The 24,780-nt window shown below is 54.5% G+C and overlaps 2 protein-coding genes across 3 annotated transcripts; one reads left to right on the forward strand and one right to left on the reverse strand.

Annotated features, from left to right (window-relative positions):
- Nucleotides 1-1,609: 1,609 nt before the first annotated feature.
- Nucleotides 1,610-19,389, reverse strand: LOC147146702 (dynamin-1-like). Of its 2 annotated transcripts, XM_086030476.1 has the most exons (23): nucleotides 18,754-19,389; nucleotides 18,123-18,196; nucleotides 15,746-15,895; nucleotides 15,317-15,520; nucleotides 15,134-15,232; nucleotides 14,701-14,861; nucleotides 14,496-14,638; nucleotides 14,282-14,417; nucleotides 13,142-13,209; nucleotides 12,884-13,022; nucleotides 12,702-12,788; nucleotides 11,257-11,327; nucleotides 8,576-8,627; nucleotides 8,479-8,490; nucleotides 8,298-8,411; nucleotides 7,045-7,154; nucleotides 6,754-6,865; nucleotides 6,654-6,665; nucleotides 3,835-4,002; nucleotides 3,648-3,734; nucleotides 3,408-3,562; nucleotides 2,926-3,090; nucleotides 1,610-2,659 (listed from the first exon to the last, which is right to left on the reverse strand). In XM_086030476.1, the coding sequence occupies exons 1-23, from the start codon at nucleotides 18,912-18,914 to the stop codon at nucleotides 2,638-2,640; spliced, it is 2,502 nt and encodes an 833-aa protein (XP_085886602.1). In that variant the 5' UTR covers nucleotides 18,915-19,389; the 3' UTR covers nucleotides 1,610-2,637. The 2 variants fall into 2 exon arrangements, with proteins under 2 accessions (XP_085886602.1, XP_085886603.1); XM_086030477.1 differs by lacking the exons at nucleotides 18,123-18,196; nucleotides 18,754-19,389 and having other exon boundaries at nucleotides 15,317-15,479; nucleotides 15,746-15,890.
- On the forward strand, nucleotides 18,453-24,526 carry LOC147146703 (gelsolin-like). The gene is made up of 19 exons (XM_086030478.1): nucleotides 18,453-19,529; nucleotides 20,329-20,535; nucleotides 20,628-20,782; nucleotides 20,854-21,015; nucleotides 21,106-21,165; nucleotides 21,236-21,325; nucleotides 21,399-21,488; nucleotides 21,932-22,064; nucleotides 22,146-22,234; nucleotides 22,290-22,418; nucleotides 22,489-22,575; nucleotides 22,644-22,777; nucleotides 22,835-22,925; nucleotides 22,981-23,151; nucleotides 23,342-23,516; nucleotides 23,605-23,726; nucleotides 23,795-23,872; nucleotides 24,161-24,221; nucleotides 24,283-24,526. Exons 2-19 carry the CDS (start codon nucleotides 20,337-20,339, stop codon nucleotides 24,453-24,455), a joined length of 2,199 nt encoding a protein of 732 aa, XP_085886604.1. The 5' UTR covers nucleotides 18,453-19,529; nucleotides 20,329-20,336; the 3' UTR covers nucleotides 24,456-24,526.
- Nucleotides 24,527-24,780: the final 254 nt, after the last annotated feature.

The raw sequence follows: 24,780 nt of genomic DNA on the forward strand, positions 1-24,780 counted from the left end.
GCTCCGGAGATATTGCCGTTTTTCCGGTATAACTCCGGAACCGGAAGTGACGCGGCCACCGAAATGGAAGCACAGCAGCGCACTGGGGAAGTCCACAGGTGGACCGAGTTTCAAGTCTCTAGCTCGTACCATCGAGGAGTAAATGGGGTTCATTAGGATTAGCCAGTGGCTGATCGTGGTTATCATGCCTATACCTAACCCTAACCCTAACCCTAACCCTAACCCTAACCCTAACCCCCTAACCCTAACCCTAACCCTAACCCTAACCCTAACCCTAACCCCTAACCCTAACCCTAACCCTAACCCTAACCCTAACCCTAACCCTAACCCTAACCCCTAACCCTAACCCTAACCCTAACCCTAACCCTAACCCTAACCCTAACCCAATCTGATGCGGATAACTCCGGAACCACGGGCCCTAGGACGATGGGACTTTGACCTACCTGGGGTAATTCGCCCGCGCTGAACACGCTGGTCAAGTCCGCATCTCTCTACGACCGTCCGCTCCGGAGATATTGCCGTTTTTCCGGTATAACTCCGGAACCGGAAGTGACGCGGCCACCGAAATGGAAGCACAGCAGCGCACTGGGGAAGTCCACAGGTGGACCGAGTTTCAAGTCTCTAGCTCGTACCATCGAGGAGTAAATGGGGTTCATTAGGATTAGCCAGTGGCTGATCGTGGTTATCATGCCTATACCTAACCCTAACCCTAACCCTAACCCTAACCCTAACCCTAACCCCCTAACCCTAACCCTAACCCTAACCCTAACCCTAACCCTAACCCCTAACCCTAACCCTAACCCTAACCCTAACCCTAACCCTAACCCTAACCCCTAACCCTAACCCTAACCCTAACCCTAACCCTAACCCTAACCCTAACCCAATCTGATGCGGATAACTCCGGAACCACGGGCCCTAGGACGATGGGACTTTGACCTACCTGGGGTAATTCGCCCGCGCTGAACACGCTGGTCAAGTCCGCATCTCTCTACGACCGTCCGCTCCGGAGATATTGCCGTTTTTCCGGTATAACTCCGGAACCGGAAGTGACGCGGCCACCGAAATGGAAGCACAGCAGCGCACTGGGGAAGTCCACAGGTGGACCGAGTTTCAAGTCTCTAGCTCGTACCATCGAGGAGTAAATGGGGTTCATTAGGATTAGCCAGTGGCTGATCGTGGTTATCATGCCTATACCTAACCCTAACCCTAACCCTAACCCTAACCCTAACCCTAACCCTAACCCTAACCCCTAACCCTAACCCTAACCCTAACCCTAACCCTAACCCTAACCCTAACCCCTAACCCTAACCCTAACCCTAACCCTAACCCTAACCCTAACCCTAACCCTAACCCTAACCCTAACCCTAACCCTAACCCTAACCCTAACCCTAACCCTAACCCTTAACCCTAACCCTAACCCTAACCCTAACCCTAACCCTAACCCTAACCCTAACCCTAACCCTAACCCTAACCCTAACCCTAAGATGATCGTGGTTATCATTACTATACCCTAACCCCAACCCACACAATCGGTTCATTTTGCCTAGTTGGCAGCTCTGCTAAAAGAACAGAATGAAGACGTGTACACAAAAGATTGCAAACACACATCCAGGCTTCAATCTTTTAATATTGTACTCATTTTGCGAAGCTCACATGATAATCAGCCTACTGCATAGTAAACACACACACACACACGCGTTTCCACACACAGTAGACTAGGTGTCCGTATTGAGTCTGAATTACACACTTGAACACATGACTGGTTACAAAGTGCACCCTGACATCACTTAGAATGTAACACGACATGTCACAGCTACAAACACGCCAAGCGCATGCTAACGCATTGCTGCGTGAACAACAGAAATGACAAACGTGCAACAATCAAATACAGCAATTCCATCACATCATCCATTTTCAGTGAGAAAAGGTTTACAACACATTTGTCTAATTTTCCATCTCCGGCGCCATTTTATCATCATCACCACCACCCATGTGCTTTTGGACAGACAATTTCTGAATACACACATCTAAGATATTGCTCTGAAGTAAGTCTACAATATTCCTTCATTATTCATGACTTTATTGCGCTTCAGTTTGGCAGAATCTTGAAAACCCCAGAAAAGACACTATGCACAAGAAGGCAAACTCTCTGCATTCCATCTTGGCGTGCTTCTTTAAATATGTTCATAAGTATACCGTTATCTTGATTAGAAATAATTTAAGCAAATAAATAAGAGCATCATCGATTTGGATGAATGAATGATTCTTTCATTCCAATTCCAAACAAAAAACAAACTTTACATTGTAAAGATGAGCATTTTCTCATCTTGACTTAAGGGGGAAAAAAATTGATCACACGGGTGTTAGCTAGCTAGCAACTTAGCTAACCAAGTAGCACCTTCCGCAGGCCCATTTCTTTCACTCGTTTGACCTTTACAAAACCAAAAAAAACAAGATTCCTAAATGGAAACACTGCGATGTTTAAATGCAATGTTTCCGTCACCAAGCTACAATACAAAGACACAAAGAACCTCGTAGGAGTGGGCGGGGAGTCATGGAGCGCAGCTCATCAGTCGAGCTGTCAGTCATGGGGAAGGGCGGGGTCACGGGGTGAAATGAGATCTCACCGGTGGATCCTCACTGATCACTGATGGAGATTCTGAAAGAAGCAAATGTGATTTTTGGAGAGGGACGTCTTGTTGCCTTGCCAGCAATGACATGTACGAGATGAGAGCCTCAGTTTTGCAATTCGACGCGTTATGATGAGGCGCCAAATGCACATTTTGCCTCGCAGAGTGCCAAAGCAAACTGTTTCTTTCCGGGCACGTTGTTTTGCCTTGGGTATGAAATGTGCAACATTGTGAAATTTGCAAGGTCTTATTTGGAGCCTTGCACAACAACCATCTCATGAGCTTGTGCGATTACCTGGGAACTCCAGGCGGCGGCGCTCTGTTGGGACGAGACGGGACGGACGGCCCGGGGTCGGGTGACACCGCGGGACGAGAGGGGGGGCCGGGCGGCGCGCGGGCCCCTGGGCGAAGGGGGCCGGGAGGGGCTCGGCGTTGCGGTGTCGGGCTGGACATCGGGGACCTTCGGTGACATTGATTTGGTTACACTCGATTTCTCTAGGTAAGCCGACTGACAATCATACTCATACTACTAGGGATGTCACAAAATCTGCGATATCGCCATATTCCAATTGCCACGATATCGTCGTCGTCATGTCACGATATTAATGAATAGCAGCAAATGTGTGCTGGAAGTGCGCACACTCTTAACTGAACTCAACTTAATCATTCCTCAATAAGCCTAATTGTTCGTAAAGGACGGCTTGGATATTTGCTCGTGGCCCTCAGCTTGCCGTCGGCGCTTCTTTCTTCCTCACAGATGTCTTTGCGGCAGCATACCTGCGGCCGGACGGCATCCCCGTCACCTGCAGCCACGAGTCATCCACAGGCGGCGGCATGGACGTGGTGACGGTGGACGTGCTGATGTCGCCGATAATGTCCAGACCCTCTCGCAGCGCGTGGTACATCCTCAGCATGTCGTCACGGCGCTGAGCCTGACGCGTGCAGACACAAGAAGGCGAGGGCGGTGGGGCACATGAGCGGGGACGCGGGACTACGTGGCGCTCCGGGCTGCTCTACCTGCTCCTGGGATTCCTCCATCAGAGTGTTTTGGTCAGTGCACGAGTAAAGCTGAGCCAGCAGGTCGGCGTGGATGAAGTCCTTGGTCTGAAGAGCATCAAAAATCGTCGGCCGTGACATCACTTCCTCTGCGTGCATGCATGCGTGCGTGCGTGCGTGCGTGCGAGCGAGCGGATGCGCGTCCTACATTGTTGACCATCAGGTGCATGATGGTCTTGGGGACCAGGTCTCTGATGGTGCGATGGATGATTGACAGGTAAGAGTCCACCAAGCTCCTGACGATCTCCACCTGTCTCTCCAGCTGAGGATCCACACTGTGGATTTGCCCGTCGGCATTGGAGTCCTCCGCCTCCACCTACGCCAAAGCACACTCATTACAACACAGCCTTTGACATACAGTCTTACCTGGGGATGTAACGGTTCACTCAAGCCCCGATTTGATTCCCAATTTCCGATTCGATTCGATTTTTTAAGAATAAGAATAAGAAGGCCTTTATTGACCCCACAGTGGGGAAATTTTCAGTGTTACAGCAGCAAAGATCACAGAGGTCACACGGGGACACAGGCGGCATAATGTAGCCGTTAAAGTATTACATTAACAGCAAACATTCAGAATCAAACCTATGTGAATATACGCAGTAACCATGTGTATATGCACATGTGTATACACACCAGCATACATCTACATAAAAAGTATGAGGAACACTCATTTTAGCCTGTACATAGTACAGAGGAAAAAATACTGAAAGTGACAGTGCTGCAGTGAAATATAAGGAACAGCATTGGATAAAAATACAGTAGTGGGGAATGTTGGGTATTGCACAATATCAGGTCAGGTGAAGGACTGCACGATTGCACTAATGTCCGCCAGATTATAGAGACTACCCGATGTTCTTGTTAACCAGTCTGACGGCAGCAGGCAAGAAGGAGCGGCCGAATCTCTCCTTTGCACAGCGAGGGTGTAACAGTCTGTCACCGAAGGAGCTGTGGAGTGCTGTTAGGGTGGCCTGGAGGGGGTGGGCCGGGTTGTCCAGCATTGATGACAGTTTAGCCATCATCCTCCTGTCCCCCACTGAGTCCACCGAGTCCAGGGAGCGGCCCAGGACAGAGCCGGCCCTCTTGACCACTTTGTCCAGCCTCTTCTTGTCCCGGGCCGAGACGCCGCCTGCCCAGGTGACCACTCCCTGGAAAATGACCGATGCGACCGCCGAGTCATATAAGTTCCTGAGGAGTGTCCCCTGAACCCCAAAGGACCTCAGTCTCCTGAGTAGGAAGAGTCTGCTCTGACCCTTCCTATAGAGAGCGGCTGTGTTGTCGCTCCAGTCCAGCTTATTGTTCAGATGAACACCCAGGTACTTGTAAGTTGAGACTCTCTCAACATCTGTTCCCCGGATATTCACTGGTGCAGGTGAAGAGTGCTGGCGCCTACCGAAATCCACCACCATTTCTTTGGATTTCCCCGCATTGATCAGGAGGCGGATCTGGTGGCACCAGTCCACAAACCCCTCAGTAAGTTCTCTGTACTCCCGATCGTCTCCGTCTGTGATGAGGCCGAGAATCGCAGAGTCGTCAGAGAACTTCTGCAGGTGACAGGTAGGGGTGCTGTCGTTGAAGTCCGAGGTGTAGAGGGTGAACAGGAAGGGAGCCAAGGCAGTTCCCTGCGGGGCCCCCGTGCTGCAGAGGAGCACGTCAGACACACAGTCCTGTGTCCTCACATACTGTGGCCGGTTTGTGAGGTAGTCCTGGATCCATGTGGTGAGGTGGTGGGCCACTCCCGCCCGCTCCAGCTTGTCTACCAATAAGGTGGGCTGGATGGTGTTGAAAGCACTGGAGAAATCAAAGAACATGATCCTCACAGTGCTCCCCGCCTTCTCCAGGTGGGAGAGTGAAGCGTGGAGGAGGTAGATGATGGCATCATCCACGCTGATACCAAGCTGGTATGCGAACTGGAGTGGGTCCATTGAGGAGCTGACAAGGGGGCGCAGGGGGACGAGGACAAGTCCCTCCAGAGTCTTCATCAGGCGAGCAGTCAGCGCCACTGGTCCGAAGCTGTTCAGCTCCTGCGGGTGGGGGGTCTTTGGCACCGGGACCAGGCAGGATGTTTTCCACAGCTCTTGGGACTCTGCCTTTCAAAGTGGCTACCATGCTTGGGCGCTAGTGTGGTGCTGCAGCCATTCATAAACGCGATACGCAATGATGTTTGGCGCAAGCGCATCATTTGATCCCCACATTCAAAATGTGTTATGCATCTGGAATGGAAAACCAATGAAAGGCATCATTTTTTAGCTAAATGAGTATATTCCAATGACCATCCCTGTCAAAGGTACATAGCAGCTCTATTTTCTCTCTGCAAACGGCGAGTATGGAACGATGTGACGTCAGAAGCGCAGTAGGGATTTTGCCGGCTAAAAGAGCACCTTTGAGTAAGCCTGCTTTGTTGAAAACCTACAGTCGATCCTGTGAAAGTGCCTTTGGAAAGTAGCACCCGCTTTGCGGCGAGCCGCTAGCCACCGCACGCCAACGCCTAGCAGCGAGTGCCGTACGTCAAAGTCAGCGTCATGAATGAGAAGGCTTTTTAGCGTCTTTATTGAAGCGGCCATTTTGATTGCACGTGTATGGAACTTTGTGTGCGGCAATGCTTGTTTTCAAGTGCGAAAGAAACGCAGTCGAGTTGCGATGTCAAAAGACGACGACGGGTGGTAGGATCTTTTTAGCAGCCCATCCCTACGCTGTCGTTAAGTAAAACTGCTCCACGGTACAAAAAGGTTGATTGATTGATTGATTGATTGATTGATTGATTGATTGATTGATTGATTGATTGGGGACCGTTACCCTAGAGAACAGCACCAAATCAGCTGATCACCTGGTCCCATTGGGTAAGTCTTACAGCTCATCCCAAGAGGCCACAGGAGAAAAAAAAAAAGCAACAAGCTGTGCTGCTCCAAAGGAACCCACACGGGCATTCTTATTTGCACCCATTTAGAAGATTGTTTTCATTTGACTCACCTTGTCTTTATCCTGTAGGGAACAAAGCAAATTCAGGTGTTGAGTGAAAAGATCGTCATCATCATCATCATCATCATCATTAGGCGCTAATGAGGAGTACCACGCTGCGCTCAGGGTACACCCCAGCGCGCAGGAAAGATGCCTTCCAACTGTCCACCTCCTCCTGAGACTCACTGGCCAACTCCAGCTGACGGTAGTCCTTGTACACGTTCCTAAAATGACACACACACACACACACACACACACACACACATTTATACATCATACACAGTACAACTCAAAAAAGCTGTCATTTTTTGGACCTGTAAAGCTGTCATTTTGTCACTCCAAGGATCCCGCCCGACAGCAACGACATACTGCACATGCATACATGTATCGGTATGTAGCGTACCTGTGTTCAGTGTTGAAGAGAGCAAAAATGTGCTTGCTGGACATGAAACTCTTCTCAATGTCTTTGAGCTTGAGGTGGTCCACTGTCAGCATGTACTTCTTGTCCTTCTCCTGCAGGAGGCATTACAAGGTCATCCAAATGCCCTCCAAGGCCTCGTAAGCGTCCCGTATCATTGAGCAGATCGTCCGATAAGCATGTGCGTATTTTTCCCCAGGAGAAAGAAAAAACTTTGAGCAACACATGCATTCAAAGTAGCCCACATTTAGATTCTTAAAGGTGAAGTCCAAAATGTTGTATGTCTCGGGTGTGCTCGCATTAGTCTAACATGGAATCGTGGCTATTGACTATTGACTTGGAGGGAAAAGGACTCAATGGACGAATCCGGATGTTTTTCAGCCATCCAAGGAAGCTGACGTCTCGAACGCCACCTGCAAAGGCCATAAAACCTCCTTTTGTCCCCTCCGCGCACTTGAAACACATTGCAATCTTAGATGCTAGGGATGTAACGATTGACTCAAGCCCCGATTCGATTTTCAGTTCCTGATTTTCGATTTGATTTCTGAAAAGTGGCTACCATGCTTGCCTGCGTGCGCTAGTGTGTTGCTTCAGCCATCCACAAAGGCAACACGCAAAGATGTTTGGCACAAGCGTGTCATTTGATCTATACATTCAAAATGTGCTATGCGTCTAGAATGGAAAAAAATGCAAAGCACTCCAAATTAATATATTCTAATGACCCAGGGATGTTGTGTCTTGTTGGGTGTTGCCGTTTAAGGCTTGTGAGTGCTGAGATGTCCAGTTCGATTCGTCTCGATTGGAATCGATTATTCCGTCAATGGGTTGGAATCCCTTTTTGAGGAATCGTTACATCCCTATAGGACGCACATACACAGAGGCAAATCTATGGATCGTTCCGTATTGTACTGCAATGTCTGCGCGTCCGATTTGTGCCTTGGAGAGGCGGGGCCTGCTCGGGTGGCGTGTGACATCTGCGAGTCTGCGTGAGTGTCTGGACATGAGCTGTGGCACACAGCACGTCCTGCACGAGCGGGCGCATCGTGTTTGTCTTTGGCTGTCCGCCCTGCGTTCGGTCGGCGGCTGCAAAGATGCCGGAAAAACGGACGAGAGTATTTTCCACCAAGCAAGTTGCGAAGCTGCGGCCGACCGAGCAGTTGTTGAAGCGCACCGCATTGCGGGGAAAAATGTCATTACGATGGCGTGCGTGCGCGCGCGTGCGCATGCGTGCGTCTCACCTCGTCGTCTTTGTACCAGGACAGATTCTCAGCGGTCAGAACAAACCAGTACTCTTTGGCTCCGCCCTTCATGATGCCAATGTTGTTGATTGTCAGCCAGCCTTTGCGAATCACCTGCCAGCAGCAAGGCGAGAGCTCAGCGAGCGCGCCCGCCCACGCGTCAGCCGACCGACTGGCTCACCATGATCTCATCCTGGCGGCGGGAAGCCGAGCAGAGAGAAGAATGAGTCAAAGCGGCGAGGACGCCGCCCGCGTGCGGCTCACGGGATCAACTTCACCTGATTGCCGCTTGCCTTCTTCTTGCTCATCTGACTGCTCTTCTGCTGAGCACTAGGGAGCAAACACAACGGGAACGCAGTCAGCCATTTCCGTTTTGCTGGCGGTTTGGGGATGCCGATTCTCCCATCCGTGGTCCCTTCTCAAGGTTTCTCATTTTTCCCGGACAGGGATTAGGGAGTTTTTCCTTGCCCTCCCATAAGATAAGATAAGATAAGATAAGATAAGATAAGAAGGCCTTTATTGACCCCACGGTGTGGAAATTTTCAGTGTTACAGCAGCAAAGATCACAGAGGTCACACAGGGACACAGGCCGCATAATGTAGCCATTAACGTATAACATTAACGGCAAACATTCAGGATCAAACCTATGTAAATATGCACAGTAACTATGTGTATATACACATGTATTTACACACCAACATACATCTGCATAAACTGTGTGAGGAACACTCATTTTAGCCTGTACATAGTACAGAGGAAAAATACTCTAAGTAAGCGACTGCAGTGCTGTAGTGAAACGTAAGGAACAGCATTGGCTAAAAATAAAACTAGACTAACAGTAGAGGGGAATGTTGAGTATTGCACGCTATTACAGCAGTGGGGAATGTTGGGTATTGCACGATATGAGCTCAGGTGCAGGACTGCACAATTGCACTAATGGCCGCCAGTTTGTAGAGACTACACAATGTTCTTGTTAAAGAGTCTGACAGCAGCAGGCAAGAAGGAGCGGCCGAATCTCTCCTTTGCACAGCGAGGGTGTAACAGTCTGTCACCGAAGGAGCCGTGGAGTGCTGTTAGGGTGCCCTGGAGGGGGTGGGCCGGGTTGTCCGGCATTGATGACGGCTTGGCCAACATCCTCCTGTCCCCCACAGAGTCCAGAGAGCAGCCCAGGACAGAGCCGGGCATGTTGTTCAGAACTGCGGGCACGTCAAGTCCTCGGAGACTTTCTTGCGATCAAGGGCCAGAGAAACCAATTGGACTCGACTTGAATTGACTTGTTTTACCGCGGTTGCAGGACGTGATCGTCCCCAGAATCGGAGCAGATGAACTCGGGGTTGTCTGCGTGTATTGAACGGGACTTGCATGAGCGGCGGCCCGAAGCTCACGTGAAAGCAAACTGGGTGTGCAAAAGTCAACCCCCGGCTGCATTGCTGATGCCAAGCGGGCAACGGACGCAGGCTGGAGATTTGGCCTCTTCTTTGTCGTCATCATCATTTCAACAGACCAATGAAAGGAGACATCCTCGGGAAAGAATTTCGCCCCGCATTTGTCGGGCCGGGGGCGGCGCGGCTCAGCGGTGGGTTGGGGCCTCCAGTCCCGGCCATTGTGACCGTGGACAAGTGTCCACGAGCAAGAAAGCCACCCGGCAGGCGGTTGCCCCCGATGCTGCGTCACCAGGAGGTAAATGAGTTCACAGTGTAAAGCGCTTTGAGCGACAAGTCAGGGCCCCTTCGCCACAACAGAGAGCAAAGCGACACCAACGCTGCCGTGCCACGCAAGCCGGCGATGGCCAAAGCGAGCAAAGGAGACATCGAGAAGAGGGCCGTGACTGCCGTCCGTGCGGCGAGGGCAGTCAAAACATTCTACAAACGGACGGCCTTCGCCATGAAGGCAACTCTGCCGGGGTCTGGCCACCCGTCAAAGACGTCAGCCAGAAGCGCCGGCAAATCTTTCCGTCGGGTAAAGGCCGACCCACTCGTCACTTCTTGGGAGTTGCACACCTCCCGGGTCGCGTCTGCATCCACCGCAGGCCAGAATCGCTAAGGCACGACATTGGCGGGAGGGCTGCTAGAAGGAAGCCTGCACTCTCGAAAAGAACAAAGGTGCCCGTTCCAAAGAGCACCCGGACAAGCCCCGGCTCCAATAAGCGATCCTTTGGCTGCTCTCAAAAGCACAGACTTTGGAGACAAACCAACTCCGCATTTGAAGAGAAGAAGCGGCGAAGCAGGGTGGTGCACACGCGGCGGCTTGCGGCTGCTTTGCCACTTCTGGACCCGGACGGCTCTGTTTTTTTCCAAGGAACCCAACGCTCAGGCGAATCAACAAACACTTGAGCAGAACCTCCCGTCATCAGTCAGTCACTCAGCTGAGGCCGGCTGAGACGCAATCGGATCGCGCAACAAGACGATGAGCCAATGCATTCCTGGAAATCAACAAAGTATGGGCTTCGGGACACTCGGGATTGGCCCGTTCCAAGTCCAGACCTTCATGCGCTACAAATGCTGCAAACTCGCTCGGCACCACAAGTCTCTCAACCTCTTTCGAGTGACCGGAGTACTGCCAGGAGGTCCCCAGAAGCAGATGCGAGAGATTGGTGTATGGCGCCGATGCCTGTTGTACGCACGGCACTAAGTGATGCCACCTGTTCCCAACCGCCACGCTGGCGCACCTCTCGCCTCATTGGCGCTGAGAAACGCCTCCCGTTGAGCACTTGAAGCCTTCCATCTGTTCTCTCCCTGCTCCACCTGCACGACGACATTTACGCACATCCAAGTTCAAATGGCGAGATATCATCGCACGTGTGCGTGCGTGCGTGTGTGTGTGCGTGTGTACTCAGGCTTGAGAAATGCGCCCCCAGGAGAATAAGGGCGGCGCCGGTAGAGCACAACAAGAAGCAGTTTGACCTGACTTGACAAAATCGTCTTGGACCATCGGCACAAAACAAATTCTTTGCCCTTACTTTGCAAAACCGATGAAGTCTTCGTGGTTTGTGTTGATGTAGGCCAGCTCAATGTCCACCAGCAGCAGGACCTGAAGTACACACACACACACAGACGGACTGGTAAAGCTGGATCAAGATGGCATTGATGAACATTGAGTCTCCTTGGAGCCGCTGCCGGCGAGCCAGCCAGCCAGCCAGCCAGCCAGCCAGCCGGCCAGCCAGCCGGCCAGCCGGCCAGCCAGCCAGCCAGCCAGCCAGCCAGCCAGCCAGCCAGCCAGCCAGCCATCTGTCTGTCTGTCAAATAGGGCTGCGCGCAGCACAAGCGAGGAAAAAGTCAAACAAGACCCAATAACAAGGAAAATAGGAAGCACTTGCCACTTTTAACCGAACGTACGACAGGTAGGACAAAAAGTTACAAAATTCCCAGGAAAACGCCTTATCGGCGCTGTGCGCATGCATGCGCAAGCGCGGCGGGCATTGCCAGGACGTCTCGACGAGTAGGAAGGAATTTCACAACAGCGTTTTTCTAAGTCTTATTTGCCATCATTTTCCCGTTGGCGTCGCGTCGACGCGTCTCGCCGACGCGTCTCGCGCCCGCCACCACTTTCGCTCACGCTGCTTCTTTTTTTTTTTTTTTTTTTTTCTTCCCCTCAAACTTTATTGACTCAAACAACAAACAATATCAGGCCGGCTGTGCTTCGACTGGCTTCCGGGAATCGCAGAAACGCGCGTGCCGACGCATCATCATCGCCATTGATCGATTTGGCTCGATGCGGCTAAAACATGAACCGACCCAGAACAAGGGTAAGGCGCCAGATTTGCTCACAAGCCGATGTTGCAAAGTATACCTCTGCTAGGTCTGACCACTACTCGCCCCAATGTGCCAAAAGCGTTGGACGGCGGCCTTCGCTCCGGCCACGACTAAAGCCGGAGCGGCTGGAATATTAGCGTCCTACCCACGCAAACTCGAGTGGCGACATCAATCTTAAGCCAAGACTTCTTTTGACACACTCGCAGCTGTCGGCAACAAGTCTCTCGCCCGGGCTCGCCCGCCGGCATCTGGATTTGCTCCTTTTTCCCCGCCGCTTCTCGGCTCCCCTCCCCGAGCCGGGCGAGCGAAGCGAAACCCCGCTGCCGCCGCGGATGGTTGTGCATTGAGCGACCGGGATGGGACAGGAGAAGGACCGCTCGAGCGCCCGCCGATGGACTCTGTTGAAACTAACATTGCCTGGACTCGACGCGGCATACGATGCGATCGATGTTGCCCACCGAGCGTCCTCCACGGGCGAGCCCTCCGTCCCTTCTCTTTCCCGTTTCCTCTGCCTTTCCTTTCTCCTTGCCCGACTGGAAGGTGGAAGGCAGGAGACGGCGCTGGCGGCGGGCCCGCCAAGCCTTTTCAGACTCTTCAGTGATGAGGGGCAACATCCACGAACAATGAACGGCGACAGACAGCACAAACGGACCTGCTCTTTTGTGCGACTTTCTCGGTCTCGGATGTGCTGAGTGACGATTCTTTCCATCTCTTCTCGCAGCAACGGATACTGAGCCAGCTGCAGCAAAACGGACAAACGTTAGCCTCTACTACGGAGAAAGGGAACAGTCGGTAGGTAGCGCGCTGCAGCGTCCGAGCGTTCGCTCGCGTTACCTTGAGGGCGCAAAGTCGGACGGTGTTGACGAGCTCATTGATGACCAAGTCGATGCACTTGTGACAGGGTTGTTTAGTTTGACTCATCTGACGCTTGACGATGGTCTCAAAGGCCATGTCGGGTGTGAACAGGCCTGTCCTGAGCAGGCGCATGACAATTAGACATGCGGCTGCGCGGGTGGGCGGCGGCGGGCGGCGGGCGGCGGCGGCGGGCGGCGGCGGCACTCTGCCATGCCTGCGCAGACGACGCCAAGTCACCTGATGCCGTGAATGTTCTTGATGGCATAGCTGATCTCTTTGCGAAGAGTCTTCTCATCGCTCTCCAACTGCGCACAGGCACAGGTCAGTGTCGACCTCAACACATCCATAGCAACAAAGGCGTGAACCGGCTAATGCTGCTCATGCTAGCTTCAGGCTTTGTGCAATTGGACTTGACTGCACGAGAAAAGAACGCGGGCTTTTGTCTCGTTGTTGTTGTTGTTGTTGTTGTTCAGGTTTCGTTGATTTCTGCTTTGACGTGTGGCCACTTGAAATGTTGTCGTAGCTCGTGAGGATGAGCGGCTCGGATAGCGGACGGATTAGCGAACGGGGGGCGTGACGTCGGGGGCGGCGCGGCTCAGCGGTAGCGTTGGTCGTCTCCCAGGGCTTGCGGGTTGGATCGTCGGCCAATGTGAGCGCGTGCAAGTGTCCTTGAGCGAGACACCGAAGCCCCGATGGCTCCTGATGCTGCGGCATCAGATGAGGTGCGGCGTGAAGCGCTATGAGTAGCCGAGGTAGAAAAGCACCGTACAAGTAGTGACGGCTCATTTACCGCGGACACGGTTGAGTAAGGACTCGAACGTGCTGACGATCTCACTGAGCCGAAAGATGCGTTCATCATGTGCACTTGTGCTCTAGGGCGGGCGCCCGCGCGTACCCGAGCGACCGATGGCAGAATGCACGCTGCACCCTACGCGACGCTCCCCGTTTGTTTGTATAGACACGATTGCCATTCAAAGAGCGGAAAAGCAGGCCTTGAAGAGACGCTTCGAAAGTAGCCGACCCGCGTTATGAGCTGTGTTTTTAGCTTTGCGTGAGGTTGCCTTGGATGTTCAACTTTACTGCACGTTTTGATCAAAAGTGCACGATTGAAGTTGAAACCTGTTCGCTTAAAGCTTAGTTGGCTTAAAATGTCGGTTTTTTTCTGGCAGGCGCCATTTGAAAGATGTTTAACATGAAGTAAATGGTGAGAAAGGTGCAAATTAGTTGGAAAAAACACAAGAAGTTACGATCGAATTGAGGTGATTTGATTTGGAAAAAAACCCGAGAGGCTATTTTTGCCACATGGCCCAACAGGAGGACGGCCGTGTTAATTAAGCTCTTGTCGTCTGCTCTTGGCGCGTGAGCGTGTGCGTTTACTTTGACCAGCTCGAAGGGGAAGCGCTCGTGGAAGATGCGATTGATCTTGGCTCCTCCCGACAGCTCGCTGGTGTCCACCTGATCCCCGCAACCCTCGATTCGCTTCTCAAAGTCCACGGCAAACTGCTGCACCATCCTGACCAAAACACATTTGCAGGTCACGTCCGAGCCTTTGGCGCGCGCAAAACATGCGCGCGTGCGTGCGCGCACTGACTGCAGCAAGGCCTTGGTTTTGCGAGCAGGGTCGTCCGGGTTGAAGTTCTTGTACTCGGCGACTTCCTTCTCGATGTCCAGCAGCTGCTTCTGAAGTTTGCTGCGTAAGGCGGGCAGCGTGTCTCTGATGTGATTGGTCAGTTGCTGCGGCGACAAGGCATCATGTCAAGTCCAAGAGCAAGTCAGAAGAGAGCCTCGGCACAGACCTGGTTGAGAACTTTCTGCAGGTAGGCGGTCCCCATGCGCTCGGCCAGGTGTCGGTAGGCCGCGTGGGACAGGAAGAACTTCCTCTCGGCCTGCAGCGCCGCCGTGATGTCCTTGCGGCCGTCGATGTCCTTCTGACTGCGGTTCACCACGCCGACGTAACCTGACCGGGCCGGGCCGGGAAAGAGCTGGCTAGACCTTCACGAGTCCTCAAGGCAACATAACACGACGCAAAGAGCCGAGGGGCCCGAGGCGGGTCGGCAACCGTTCGACCAACGCGAGCGCGCGAGAAGGCGACTCGGGTGGAAGGTGAGCTTCCTCCGCCGCCCGCCGCCCGCCGCCCGCCACCCGCCGCCCGCCACCCGCCACCCGCCGTCCGCCGTCCGCCCCCGCCCCCGCCCCCGCCCCCACCCCAGGGCTGAGTGGATGCGGTACCTCTGCGAAGCGGCAGCAGTTTGTTCTCCAGGATGTCTCTGGCATCGGTCCCTTCGTCCATCAGGTCCAGTTTGGTGATCACGCCGATGGTCCGGAGGCCTGCGCGCGCACACGCACAAAGTCAAGCCCCCGCCGCGCTGGCCCGGGCGGAAGTCGAAGAGGAGGCGGCGGGCGGCGGGCCACCTTGGGGGTCCACCTCCTTGGCCACCTTGAGCGCGTCAGAGTTGGCCAGGTCGGAGTTGGCGGGAGAGACGGCCAACAGGAGGCAGTTGTCCTTGGTGACGAACTGCATGAGCATGTCGCGGATCTGCTGCTCGATGTCGGCCGGCTGGTCGCCCACCGGAACCTTGGTCATCCCGGGAAGATCCACCAGTGTCAGGTTCAACACTGCCCCCGCCCCGTGCAACACAAACACGCAACCACACGGCAGGGCCAAAATTAAACACGCCATCGGCTCGCCTACTCAAGACACAAAAACATTTGCGCCCAAACGCTCAAACAAAAAACTTGCCCGACACGAGCAGGCGTTTCAAATCGCATGGATAGGATCTTGCGTTCACAACCGCTGCGCGCGAGCGTTCAACAGTCTGTGCGTGTGTGCGTGTGTGTTACCGTTGGGCGAGAAGACGCGCAGGTTGATGGGAACGGGACTGATTCCTTTGTTTTGTCCAGTCACTCGATCCGTTTCCGCTTCGATTTCCTGACGAACTTCCTCAAAGTCTGTGAACTTTTTTCCTTTGCAGTGCAGGAATTCAGCATATTCTGCCGACATGACGACATCGTCCGTCAGCGTTACGAGCGGCGCCAACGCCGGACTGGATCGGCTCAAGCGCGGCCATCCGCCCCTTTTGCACCAAAGTCACGGGCATGTTGACAAGCGAGCATTGGCACCTCAGGACACTTTTGACTCATCTAAGATGCGAACGTCTTTTTTATGGCGTTCGACTGATGCCACAATGATGTCAGCGTAATGTCAAATCCCAAAAACGTATTTGCCGTGTACGTGGTATGAAATCACGCCCAGAAAAGCAGCTTTTGAGCGTTGCAAAATGTGTTTGCCGTCCGCACGCACAAGATTGTTTTGACGCTTGCTATGCGTACAATACGCCGACTCACGCCTGTGGCCGGCGTGATCATTGTGCCACAATTGTTAACCAATCAGGAGTCGGACAGTAGGGCTCATTCCGATTGGATGTTGGCTATCCAATGGCATTCGACAGCAGGAAGCACCGCGTCCAGGAAGCCTCGAACGCAAACAATCGATGCAAGGCTCGCTATTCGGCTGGATTCGAACACACTTTGCTCTTCTTATTCTTGTGTTTATCATTCAAAAGAGATTCTTTGTTTCATTTAACGTTATTGTCCCTTGAGAAACCAGCAGTTCATTTAGGTCTTTTTTCCGATTTCTCCCCACCTCTTAGTTACGACCGGATTTGTTTAAGACTTATCTACGTATAATTCATACTTATACTTAAAGGCAATTTTTTTTTTTTTTTTGTCTTTTGTATTGTTTTGTTTACATATATATATATTTACACTATCTAACTACTGCTCCCTTGGCAATTATGTTCAATTTATGTTGGAAACAAGTTTGATTGTTGCCATTTTTGTATGTTGTAATGTGTTGTTCAGTAATACAAATGTTTGAAAACGTTAAAAAAAACAAATCAAAAATACTTAGGACCGGGTAGCAAGCAGCCAATCAGAACGAGCCCAAGTGTCCGACTCCTGATTGGTTACGACTTGTAGCACAATGATCACGCCTGGATCGCAAACGTGAATCGGCCGATTGTACTCGTGGCAAGCGTCAAAACAATCTTGTGCGTGTGCGTGTGCGTGCGCGTGCCAATCCCATTTTGGAACGCACACAACATACTTGTGCATACGCGCCATTTCACATTACGCTGACGTCATTGTTGCATCAAGTTGACGCCATAGTTTGGGGAAAGCCGGTGCACTTTGGACTCTTCCGAGACGCGAACGTGTTTTGGGAAGGCCACCGGCCAGCTCCACACATGGAGGCTGCATTCCGTGGACTTCATTGATCACAGCGTGCACGGCGTAGGTTGGGAATGGAGCCGTAAACGTGCGTGCCCATTTCGCATGTGCCTCATATCCAAGCAAATGCAAACAGAAACGCTCGGTTGCCTTCACGGTTGGCCGCGCGCGCGCTCCCTGCTGCCGCGTGCTTGAGCGTTGGCGCCTCGCAAAGGAGGAATCAACGTTTTGTTCGGTGCAGAAAGGCAAAAGCCGGGCTGCCGCGCGCGTCCAGCTCAGTTGGGAGCCACCGGTGCTTGTACTCAAGCGGCAGGCAGACGAGCTTGTTTCCTGCCTGCCTGCCCGCCTGCCTGCCTGCCCGCCTGCCTGCCCGCCCGCCCGCCCGCCCGCCTGCCTGCCTGCCGCTCGACGCGCTCTACTGCGCATACCAAGAGATCGGGATGCCAATCGTCAGGCCGCCGCGAGCTTGCTGGGCATTTGAATCGGAAGGGGGCGTCCAAAAGAGGCTGCAAGGGGAGGGGCCCTTGAGGAGCGCGCTCAGCCCTCCTCGGCTTCCTATTGGACGGAGCTACTCTGTGCAGTGAAGGCAGCGTGCATGCGTGAATTGCTCCAGCCCGCTCACGCTGCAGGGCGCCGATGATTTGTGGCTGCAGCTCATCTTTGGCTGCGCCTCCGATGAACGTCTGTTTGCAAAAGCCTCGTCGCTCATGTCCGCACGCGTAGCCGTGAATGCTATCCGTACTTTCACCCTTCGCCCACAACTGGCTTGTTTGTGCCCGCGCGCATGGTCAGACATTTACGCGCAAGTCTTTCGCCGGTGCCGAATGCCGACGTTTGCGTGGAAATGTTCGCCCGCAGTCTTGAGGCAGACTTTGGCGCATCGGCACGCTTTTGGAATGGGGCTCCAGATTGTAAACTTGCAACTGCGAGACTGAGGCGCGCTTGCCGTTCACGAGCGGCTGAAAATGCTGTCAAAGAATCAGCCTCTCACCTGTTGGGCAGTTGATGAGTTGCAGCACTAGGGGGCGCCGAGTGACAATACCAGAGCCGCGCGGCAGGAAATCTCTGGTGGGAAAGGCGTTTGAAAATATCATCATCATCATCATCATCATCGTCATACAATTGAAGCATTTTCATGTCAAATGCAACAGCCTAAAGCTTTCGACGCAATTGCACTTCTACTATTTGAATTGATGAAGAGTCGGGGATGGCCCCATGCAGGATGTTTCTGCATGTTTTCTTTTTGCTGGATCCCGCTCCTTGGGCTACAGGGGGGCTTGAGTGATGCGGGGGAAAATCAAGATCAAATTAAATGCACGGAGGGGCTCCGCAGATGAACCGACGCCCCCCACAGCCCGTGTAGCGCAATCCCTGTGTACAGTTTGAGCAGAATAAAATACGGTTACTCAGCACTCATTCTCAATCGCTAATCATGATCATCCAAAAATGTTTTTCAGACTACTTGTCATGGAAACATGCAGTCGACGAGGATGACGCGCTCCATGCTACGCGGCTCCTGCTTATCATCTGTTGGATTGCGCTCATGGAATGGCGCGCATGTGCCTGCAGCCACAGCCGAGTCCGCTTCGGTTTGGGCTGTGCGACAGCACAGATGGACTTACTTGCCGACGAAATTCTCCAGAACGGAACTCTTGCCGGCGCTCTGGCCGCCCACCACGGCGATCTGAGGGAGGTCCAAAGTGGCGTTCTGGCCGATGGCCGCGAACGCGTCCTGCAGCCGGTTGACCAGCGGGATCAGATCCTCCATGCCGCGGTTGCCCATCTTGCCGCCCGGACGCCTCCTGCTGCTGCTGCTGCTGGTGCTGCTGCTGCTGCTGCTGCTGCTGCTGCTGCTGCTGCTGCTGCTGCTGCTGCTGCTGCTCCTGCTGCTCCTGCTGCTCCTGCTGCTCCTGCTCCTGCTGCTACTGCTCCTGCTGCTCCTGCTCCTGCTGCTCCTGCTGCTGCTGCTGCTACTGCTGCTCCTCCTCCTCCTCCTCCTCCTCCTCCTCCTCGTCACACGACGCGACGGCTGTCCGGACTCTGAGCTGAGATGCTCGTGCTGTGACCTTCAGCTCGTCCTCGCGCAAGCGCACGCCTTTGCACATCCGGCGAGTCTCTTTCAAAACAAACGTCCGTCGTCAGTGAGCTTTTTGATTTCCAAGTGAAATTGCATTCGGCACAAAGGCCAAATGAAGAGAAAAGCCAGCTCTATATGAAAGACTGCTGTTTCCGGCGTGTTGCGGACTGATGGCAAGCTGAATTGATGACGTCATCAATCAGCTGCAGGTGCGCGTGCCAAGTCACGCTCTCACCTGTGGCCCCGCCCCCAGCCATTTAAACGACGAGAGTCTCGCCGCCTTCTTCACTTTCCAGCCTCAAGCTAAGAAGCATCCTGCGCGTAAGTTGCCGCGTCTCATCTCGGTCTTCGGTCGGGCATTAGTCTTACATTGCGTGGAGTTATTGTAATGTTGCCAGAAGGCAGGGGCAACGGGGCGAGGGCCCCGAGCGCCCCCGCCGTTTCCGAAAACGTGTTTGGGCCATGCATGTGATGTGCGTTGTAATCGAGTGGGCCTAGAAAATCCCCACGTGGCATCTCGTGTGCTTGGCCATGCCACTGTTGTGCGTGCGCTCACATGTCATCTTTGTGTGTTCTTCTTGCAAGAGGTTTGGTCACCCTTGTCGTCCGTGTGTCACATTACTGGAAGAAGAAATGATCACATTTTACATTTCACTCCACAATGACCAAGTTTTTATTCAATAACGCATGCTGAATGTTGCAAACAATGTTCCACAGCCGTCCGTGTGTTGCGTGTTTTCTAAGGTTTCCGTTTGTTTTATTTATTTTTTTTATTTATTTATTTATTTATTTATTTATTTATTTTTTTGCTGCTCAGATCCGTGTCCTGCTCGTCAAACATTTGTGCATATCGAATGTTAGCATTGCGCGGCACTTAGCTAGCACACGTGCGACATCGAGTCCGGGAGGCCGAGTCAAGTCGTGGGAGCGGCTCGGCTTCAAGTGCGGCCGCGCGCTCCACGCGCGCCGTTCGGGCCTTTGCGGACAGTCCTCGAGTGAAGAGCGGCAGCGCCTCGCGGGCAGCCTGCGCTCTACTTCATTTCAACTTTCAGCTAGCGTGTCGTTCGGCGCGTCCCGTTTGCCCTAATGCTTTGAAAAGGAGCGGCTGCGCCCCCTGCAGGTGACGGGATGGCGTCTCACCCGGAGTTTGAGCGGGCGGGCCTGCGGCCGGGTCTCCAGGTGTGGAGGGTGGAGCGCATGGAGCCGGTTCCCGTTCCCGAGAGTCTTCACGGCTCCTTCTACTGCGGCGACGCCTACCTGGTGCTCCACAGCAGCAGCAGCCGCCGGCCAGGGCGCCCCCTGCAGTACCGACTGCACTACTGGCAAGGTGGCGTCGCGGGCGGCGAGCCGGCAGAGCGCTCGCGGCGCGGCGCGGCGCGGCGCGGCTCATACGTCCGCTCTCTGATGGGGCGCCGGCAGGTTGCCAATGTTCTCAGGACGAGGCCGGGGCGGCGGCCATCTTGACGGTCCAGATGGATGACTTCCTGCGGGGGGAGCCGGTCCAGTACCGTGAAGTCCATGGTCACGAATCCAACGCCTTTGCGGGATACTTCAAAGCGGGACTCAAGTACTTGGTAAGTGGAGCGGAGTAGTTACCGTGGCAACAAAGCAGGTGTCCCGCTAAGGTCGGCATGATGCGTCACAGGCGGGGGGTGTGGCCTCAGGATTCCGACACGTGGAGACAAACGACATGGACGTCAAAAGACTGCTGCAGGTCAAAGGGCGACGCGTTGTCAGGGCTACCCAAGTCGCCCTCAGCTGGGAGAGTTTCAACAGGGGCGACACTTTCATACTGGACCTGGGCAAGGTGAGAGGAGAAGGAGGCGGTTGGGCGGTTGGGCGGGCGGGCGGGCGGGCGGTTGGGCGGGCTCTGTTCAACAACTCTTGTTCCCAGCAGGAGATCATCCAGTGGTCTGGTTGCCACAGTAACCACTTTGAGAAAGTCAAGGCCACCACGGTGAGTCGTGATGTCCTGGCAGTGATTGGCGACGTCATCCCGGAACCGTGTGTGTGCGCGCGCGCGACAGGTGTCCAAGGGTATCCGTGACAACGAGCGTTGCGGGCGGGCCTCGCTGCTGATGTGCGATGACGGCTCGGAGCACCAAAAGATGATGGAGGTGAGAAGCCTCCCCCTGTTTGGCGTGGCGTGGCGAGTCGCAACCATTGCGACCTTTTGACCTCTGTGTCCAGGTCCTGGGGGACAAACCCGAGCTTCCGGAATCCCAAACGGACGACACCAAGATGGACGCCTGCAACAGGAAACTGGCAAAGCTTTACAAAGTAAAACCTGATGTTCAATTTCCAAATTATTGGCGCGACGCTGGGAAAATTGGCAGCAACCTCAGCCGAGATGAAGTTGTACAGCAACAAAGAGGCTTACAAGGAGAAATGAAGAACAAAAAGGCTAACGGGCACAAAAGACTAAAAACCAAGTCTCATGCCGAGTCAAAAACCGATCACAAATTTGACATCGGCATCATGCAAATGATTGGGGCGATTGTTGTCATATTTGCGGAGGTGGAAGTGGGCGCACGGGAATTTTGGTGATGGCGTTTTTTTTTTCGGCCGGAGATGTTTAGTGATGGATTGAGTGTCCCCGATGGCGCGGCTTCATTGGGAGACTTTTGTTCCCGCCGTATTGGCAATGCCGCCGCATCGCTGCCAGAAAGGCTCGGGCAGCGAAGAGACTGACTCTTGGAGACTGACGGATGGTCGCCCGGCAGGTGTCCGACGCCGACGGCGACTTGGACGTGGCCGCGGTGGCCTCGTGCGGTCCTTTCTCCCAGAATGCTTTGCTGTCCAGCGACTGTTTCGTCCTGGACAACGGAAGCAACGGCCGCATTTACCTGTGGAAAGGTGACGACGCGCCAAGTCTGGTCAATTCCGCGACACGCGCGTCGGCCGCTTTGAAGTGTGTGTGTGCGCGCGCTCGTGCAGGCAAGGATGCAAACGCGCAGGAGCGGCGCGCGGCTCTGGAGCTTTCCGAGCGCTTCCTCCGCAAGATGAATTACCCGACGCACACCCAGGTAAGCGCGCGCTCGGCCGTCATTGGCCGGCTGTTACGCGGCCCCCCCTTTCCAGGTGGAGGTCCTCCCTGAGCACGGGGAGACGGCGCTCTTCATCCAATTCTTTGAGGACTGGCGCCATCCCTGTGACACGGTCGGCATGGCGACGGCCCACACGTCCGATCGAGTTGCCGGGATGGGGAAGGTGCGCCGAGATAGTTTTTCTTTTCCTCCCGACGGCTTTGGCAGGATGGCTCCGCTCTCCGATTGGACAGGTCCCGTTTGAGGCGGCGTCCCTCCGCCAATCGGAAGCCATGGCGGCCCAGCACGGAATGTTGGACGCTGGGGACGGCGACAAACAGGTGCGGTCCCAGACGCCCGCGCGCTTGTGTGTCTGTCCTGTAATGCGTGCGTGCGTGCGCACGCGCAGGTGTGGCGCGTGGAGGGGCGGGCCAAAGTGCCAGTGGACGCGTCGACGGTTGGCCAGTTTTGGGGCGGGGACAGTTACATCGTCCTCTACCGCTACCGTCACAAAGAGCGAGGCGGCATAATCATCTACATCTGGTAAGGGGGTGGGCGGGGTTTGGTCTGGCGCCTTTTGAACCCGTCGCTGTGGCCCAGGCAAGGAGAAGAATCCGGTCCGGATGAGCGGGCCGCCTCGGCAATTTTGGCAACTCAACTGGATGAGGAGCTGGGGGGCGGGGCCGCGCAGGTGAGCCCATGCGCTTCGGCGGGTTTGGCACGTCCCACCGCCCTTGTCTCGGCAGGTGCGTGTCAGCCAGGGCAAAGAGCCCGCCCACTTCATCAGCCTGTTTGGCGGCCATCCAATGGTGGTCTACAAGGGCGGGACATCCACAGGGCGGGGACGAACGCAGCCGGCCCATCCGCGCCTGTTCCAGATCCGAGCCAACGTCGCCGGGGACACCCGAGCTGCGGAGGTGAGGACGGGTGTCAAATAACGGTCGGATGACGAGGGCGGCTCGCGAAAGCTTTTGCGCTCGAGGGCTTTGTCGGCGTGTCCGAGGCGCGTTTGAACACGTCTTCGTGTGACAAATGAAATGAAAGGAACGCGGTAACTGCGCCGGACAAAAGTCGAGCGTCCGCGATTTGAGCCTTGCGTCCGGCCAGGTGACGGCGTCGTCCTCCAGTCTGAACTCGGCCGACGTCTTCCTGCTGGCGTCCCCTTGGAGATGCTGGCTGTGGAAAGGTCGCGGCGGCGGCCCGGCCCAAGTCCGAGGGGCCCAACGTCTGGCCCAAGTCCTGCGGGAGAAGCCCGTCCAGGTGGATGAAGGACAGGAGGAAGGTCAGCTGTCAGGCGCGTCGTCGTCGTCGTCGTCGCCGTTGTTTTGCCGACGACCAGCGAGGCCAAGATGGCGACGGTGTGCTTTCAGAGGACTTGTGGGCGGCGCTGGGCGGCCGCCAGGACTACTGCCAGTCCCCCCGAAGTGAGGCTCCAATGGCGGCTCATCCGCCTCGCCTGTTCGCCTGCTCCAACCGGACGGGCAACTTCCTGGTGGGTGGACGGCGTCAGAAGGCCCACTTTTTGCTGGCCGCCGTCAGCTGCGCTCTTGTCCTCTTCAGATGGAGGAAGTTCCCGGTGAGCTGAGCCAGGCCGACCTCGCCCCCGATGACGTCATGCTCCTCGACGCCTGGGAGCAGGTGGGTGGCCTCGGCGCTTTTAACGCTGACGTTTGAAAGGCCGCGTGTGCCGAGCCATCGGGGTCGCCAATCAAACCGAAGGCGGGGCTGGCCGTTGGGCCCGTTTCACCGCGGCAAAGAAATGTTTTGTTGCCCCTCGGGCTGTTTTGTAGCCAGCCCGCCTAAGATGGAGCTTCTTGCGCTTGGATTTGTTCAATTGGAGGGGGGGAAAAAGTAGTTGTGGAAGAAATGGCTTTTGTTTTTTCTTTTTTTCCTGGCTTGGGCCAACACGGTTATTTTTCCTGCCAGGTTTTCGTGTGGATCGGGAAGAACTCTGACGCGGACGAGAAGAGGGAGGCGTTTGTTTCGGGTGAGCCCAAGAGGAAGTGGTCCTGTTGGCGGCTCTTTTTATTTCTTGATTTTTCTTGCAGCTTTGAGATACTTGGAGAGCGAGCCAGGCCGCAGAGACCGGCGCACCCCCGTGACGAGCGTCACGCAGGGATGGGAACCGCCGACCTTCACGGGCTGGTTCCCGGGCTGGGACCGCCGCTACTGGAGCGGCGAGCCCCTTGCAGCGGGCGCCGCTCGGCTAACGCTCGGCTAACGCTCGGCTAACGCTCGGCTAACGCTCGACTCGCTTCCTCTTCGACCCCTTCAATAAATGGTGTTTGCAAAGCTCTGCTGCCGCTTTTTGCCTGAAGGAGCACAAGTAAATAAAACGATAAAGCGCGCGGGTTGATGCGGGCGCACTTTATTTGAGTCTGTCGCGTCGGTGAGGTGAATGACTCGATCGAAAGCTTGGCCGAGACTAGAGATGGACCGATGCGCTTTTTTCCAGGGCCGCTACCGATTAGTAGTAGGCCGATCGCCCATATTCATTTTCGGCAAAAAGGAAAATATTGGTGGAAAAATCCCCCCCAAATTAAAAC

This window comes from Filicampus tigris, chromosome 5 (assembly GCF_054856515.1).
Source record: "Filicampus tigris isolate MCC_2025a chromosome 5, RoL_Ftig_1.0, whole genome shotgun sequence".
Taxonomy (NCBI): domain Eukaryota; kingdom Metazoa; phylum Chordata; class Actinopteri; order Syngnathiformes; family Syngnathidae; genus Filicampus; species Filicampus tigris.

What these genes read in the sequence shown, in the direction of transcription:
- LOC147146702 (XM_086030476.1), bottom strand. Translation starts at nt 18,914, where the DNA reads ATGGGCAACCGCGGCATGGAGGATCTGATCCCGCTGGTCAACCGGCTG. An exon ending in GACTTCATCGGTTTTGCAAA is followed by an intron (nt 8,628 to 11,256) that starts GTAAGGGCAAAG and finishes TTTGCTCCCTAG; the next exon opens with TGCTCAGCAGAAGAGCAGTC. An exon ending in CTCTTCAACACTGAACACAG is followed by an intron (nt 6,866 to 7,044) that starts GTACGCTACATA and finishes GTGTCATTTTAG; the next exon opens with GAACGTGTACAAGGACTACC.
- LOC147146703 (XM_086030478.1), top strand. Translation starts at nt 20,337, where the DNA reads ATGGCGTCTCACCCGGAGTTTGAGCGGGCGGGCCTGCGGCCGGGTCTC. An exon ending in AGAAAGTCAAGGCCACCACG is followed by an intron (nt 21,166 to 21,235) that starts GTGAGTCGTGAT and finishes CGCGCGCGACAG; the next exon opens with GTGTCCAAGGGTATCCGTGA. An exon ending in ATTACCCGACGCACACCCAG is followed by an intron (nt 22,235 to 22,289) that starts GTAAGCGCGCGC and finishes CCCCCTTTCCAG; the next exon opens with GTGGAGGTCCTCCCTGAGCA.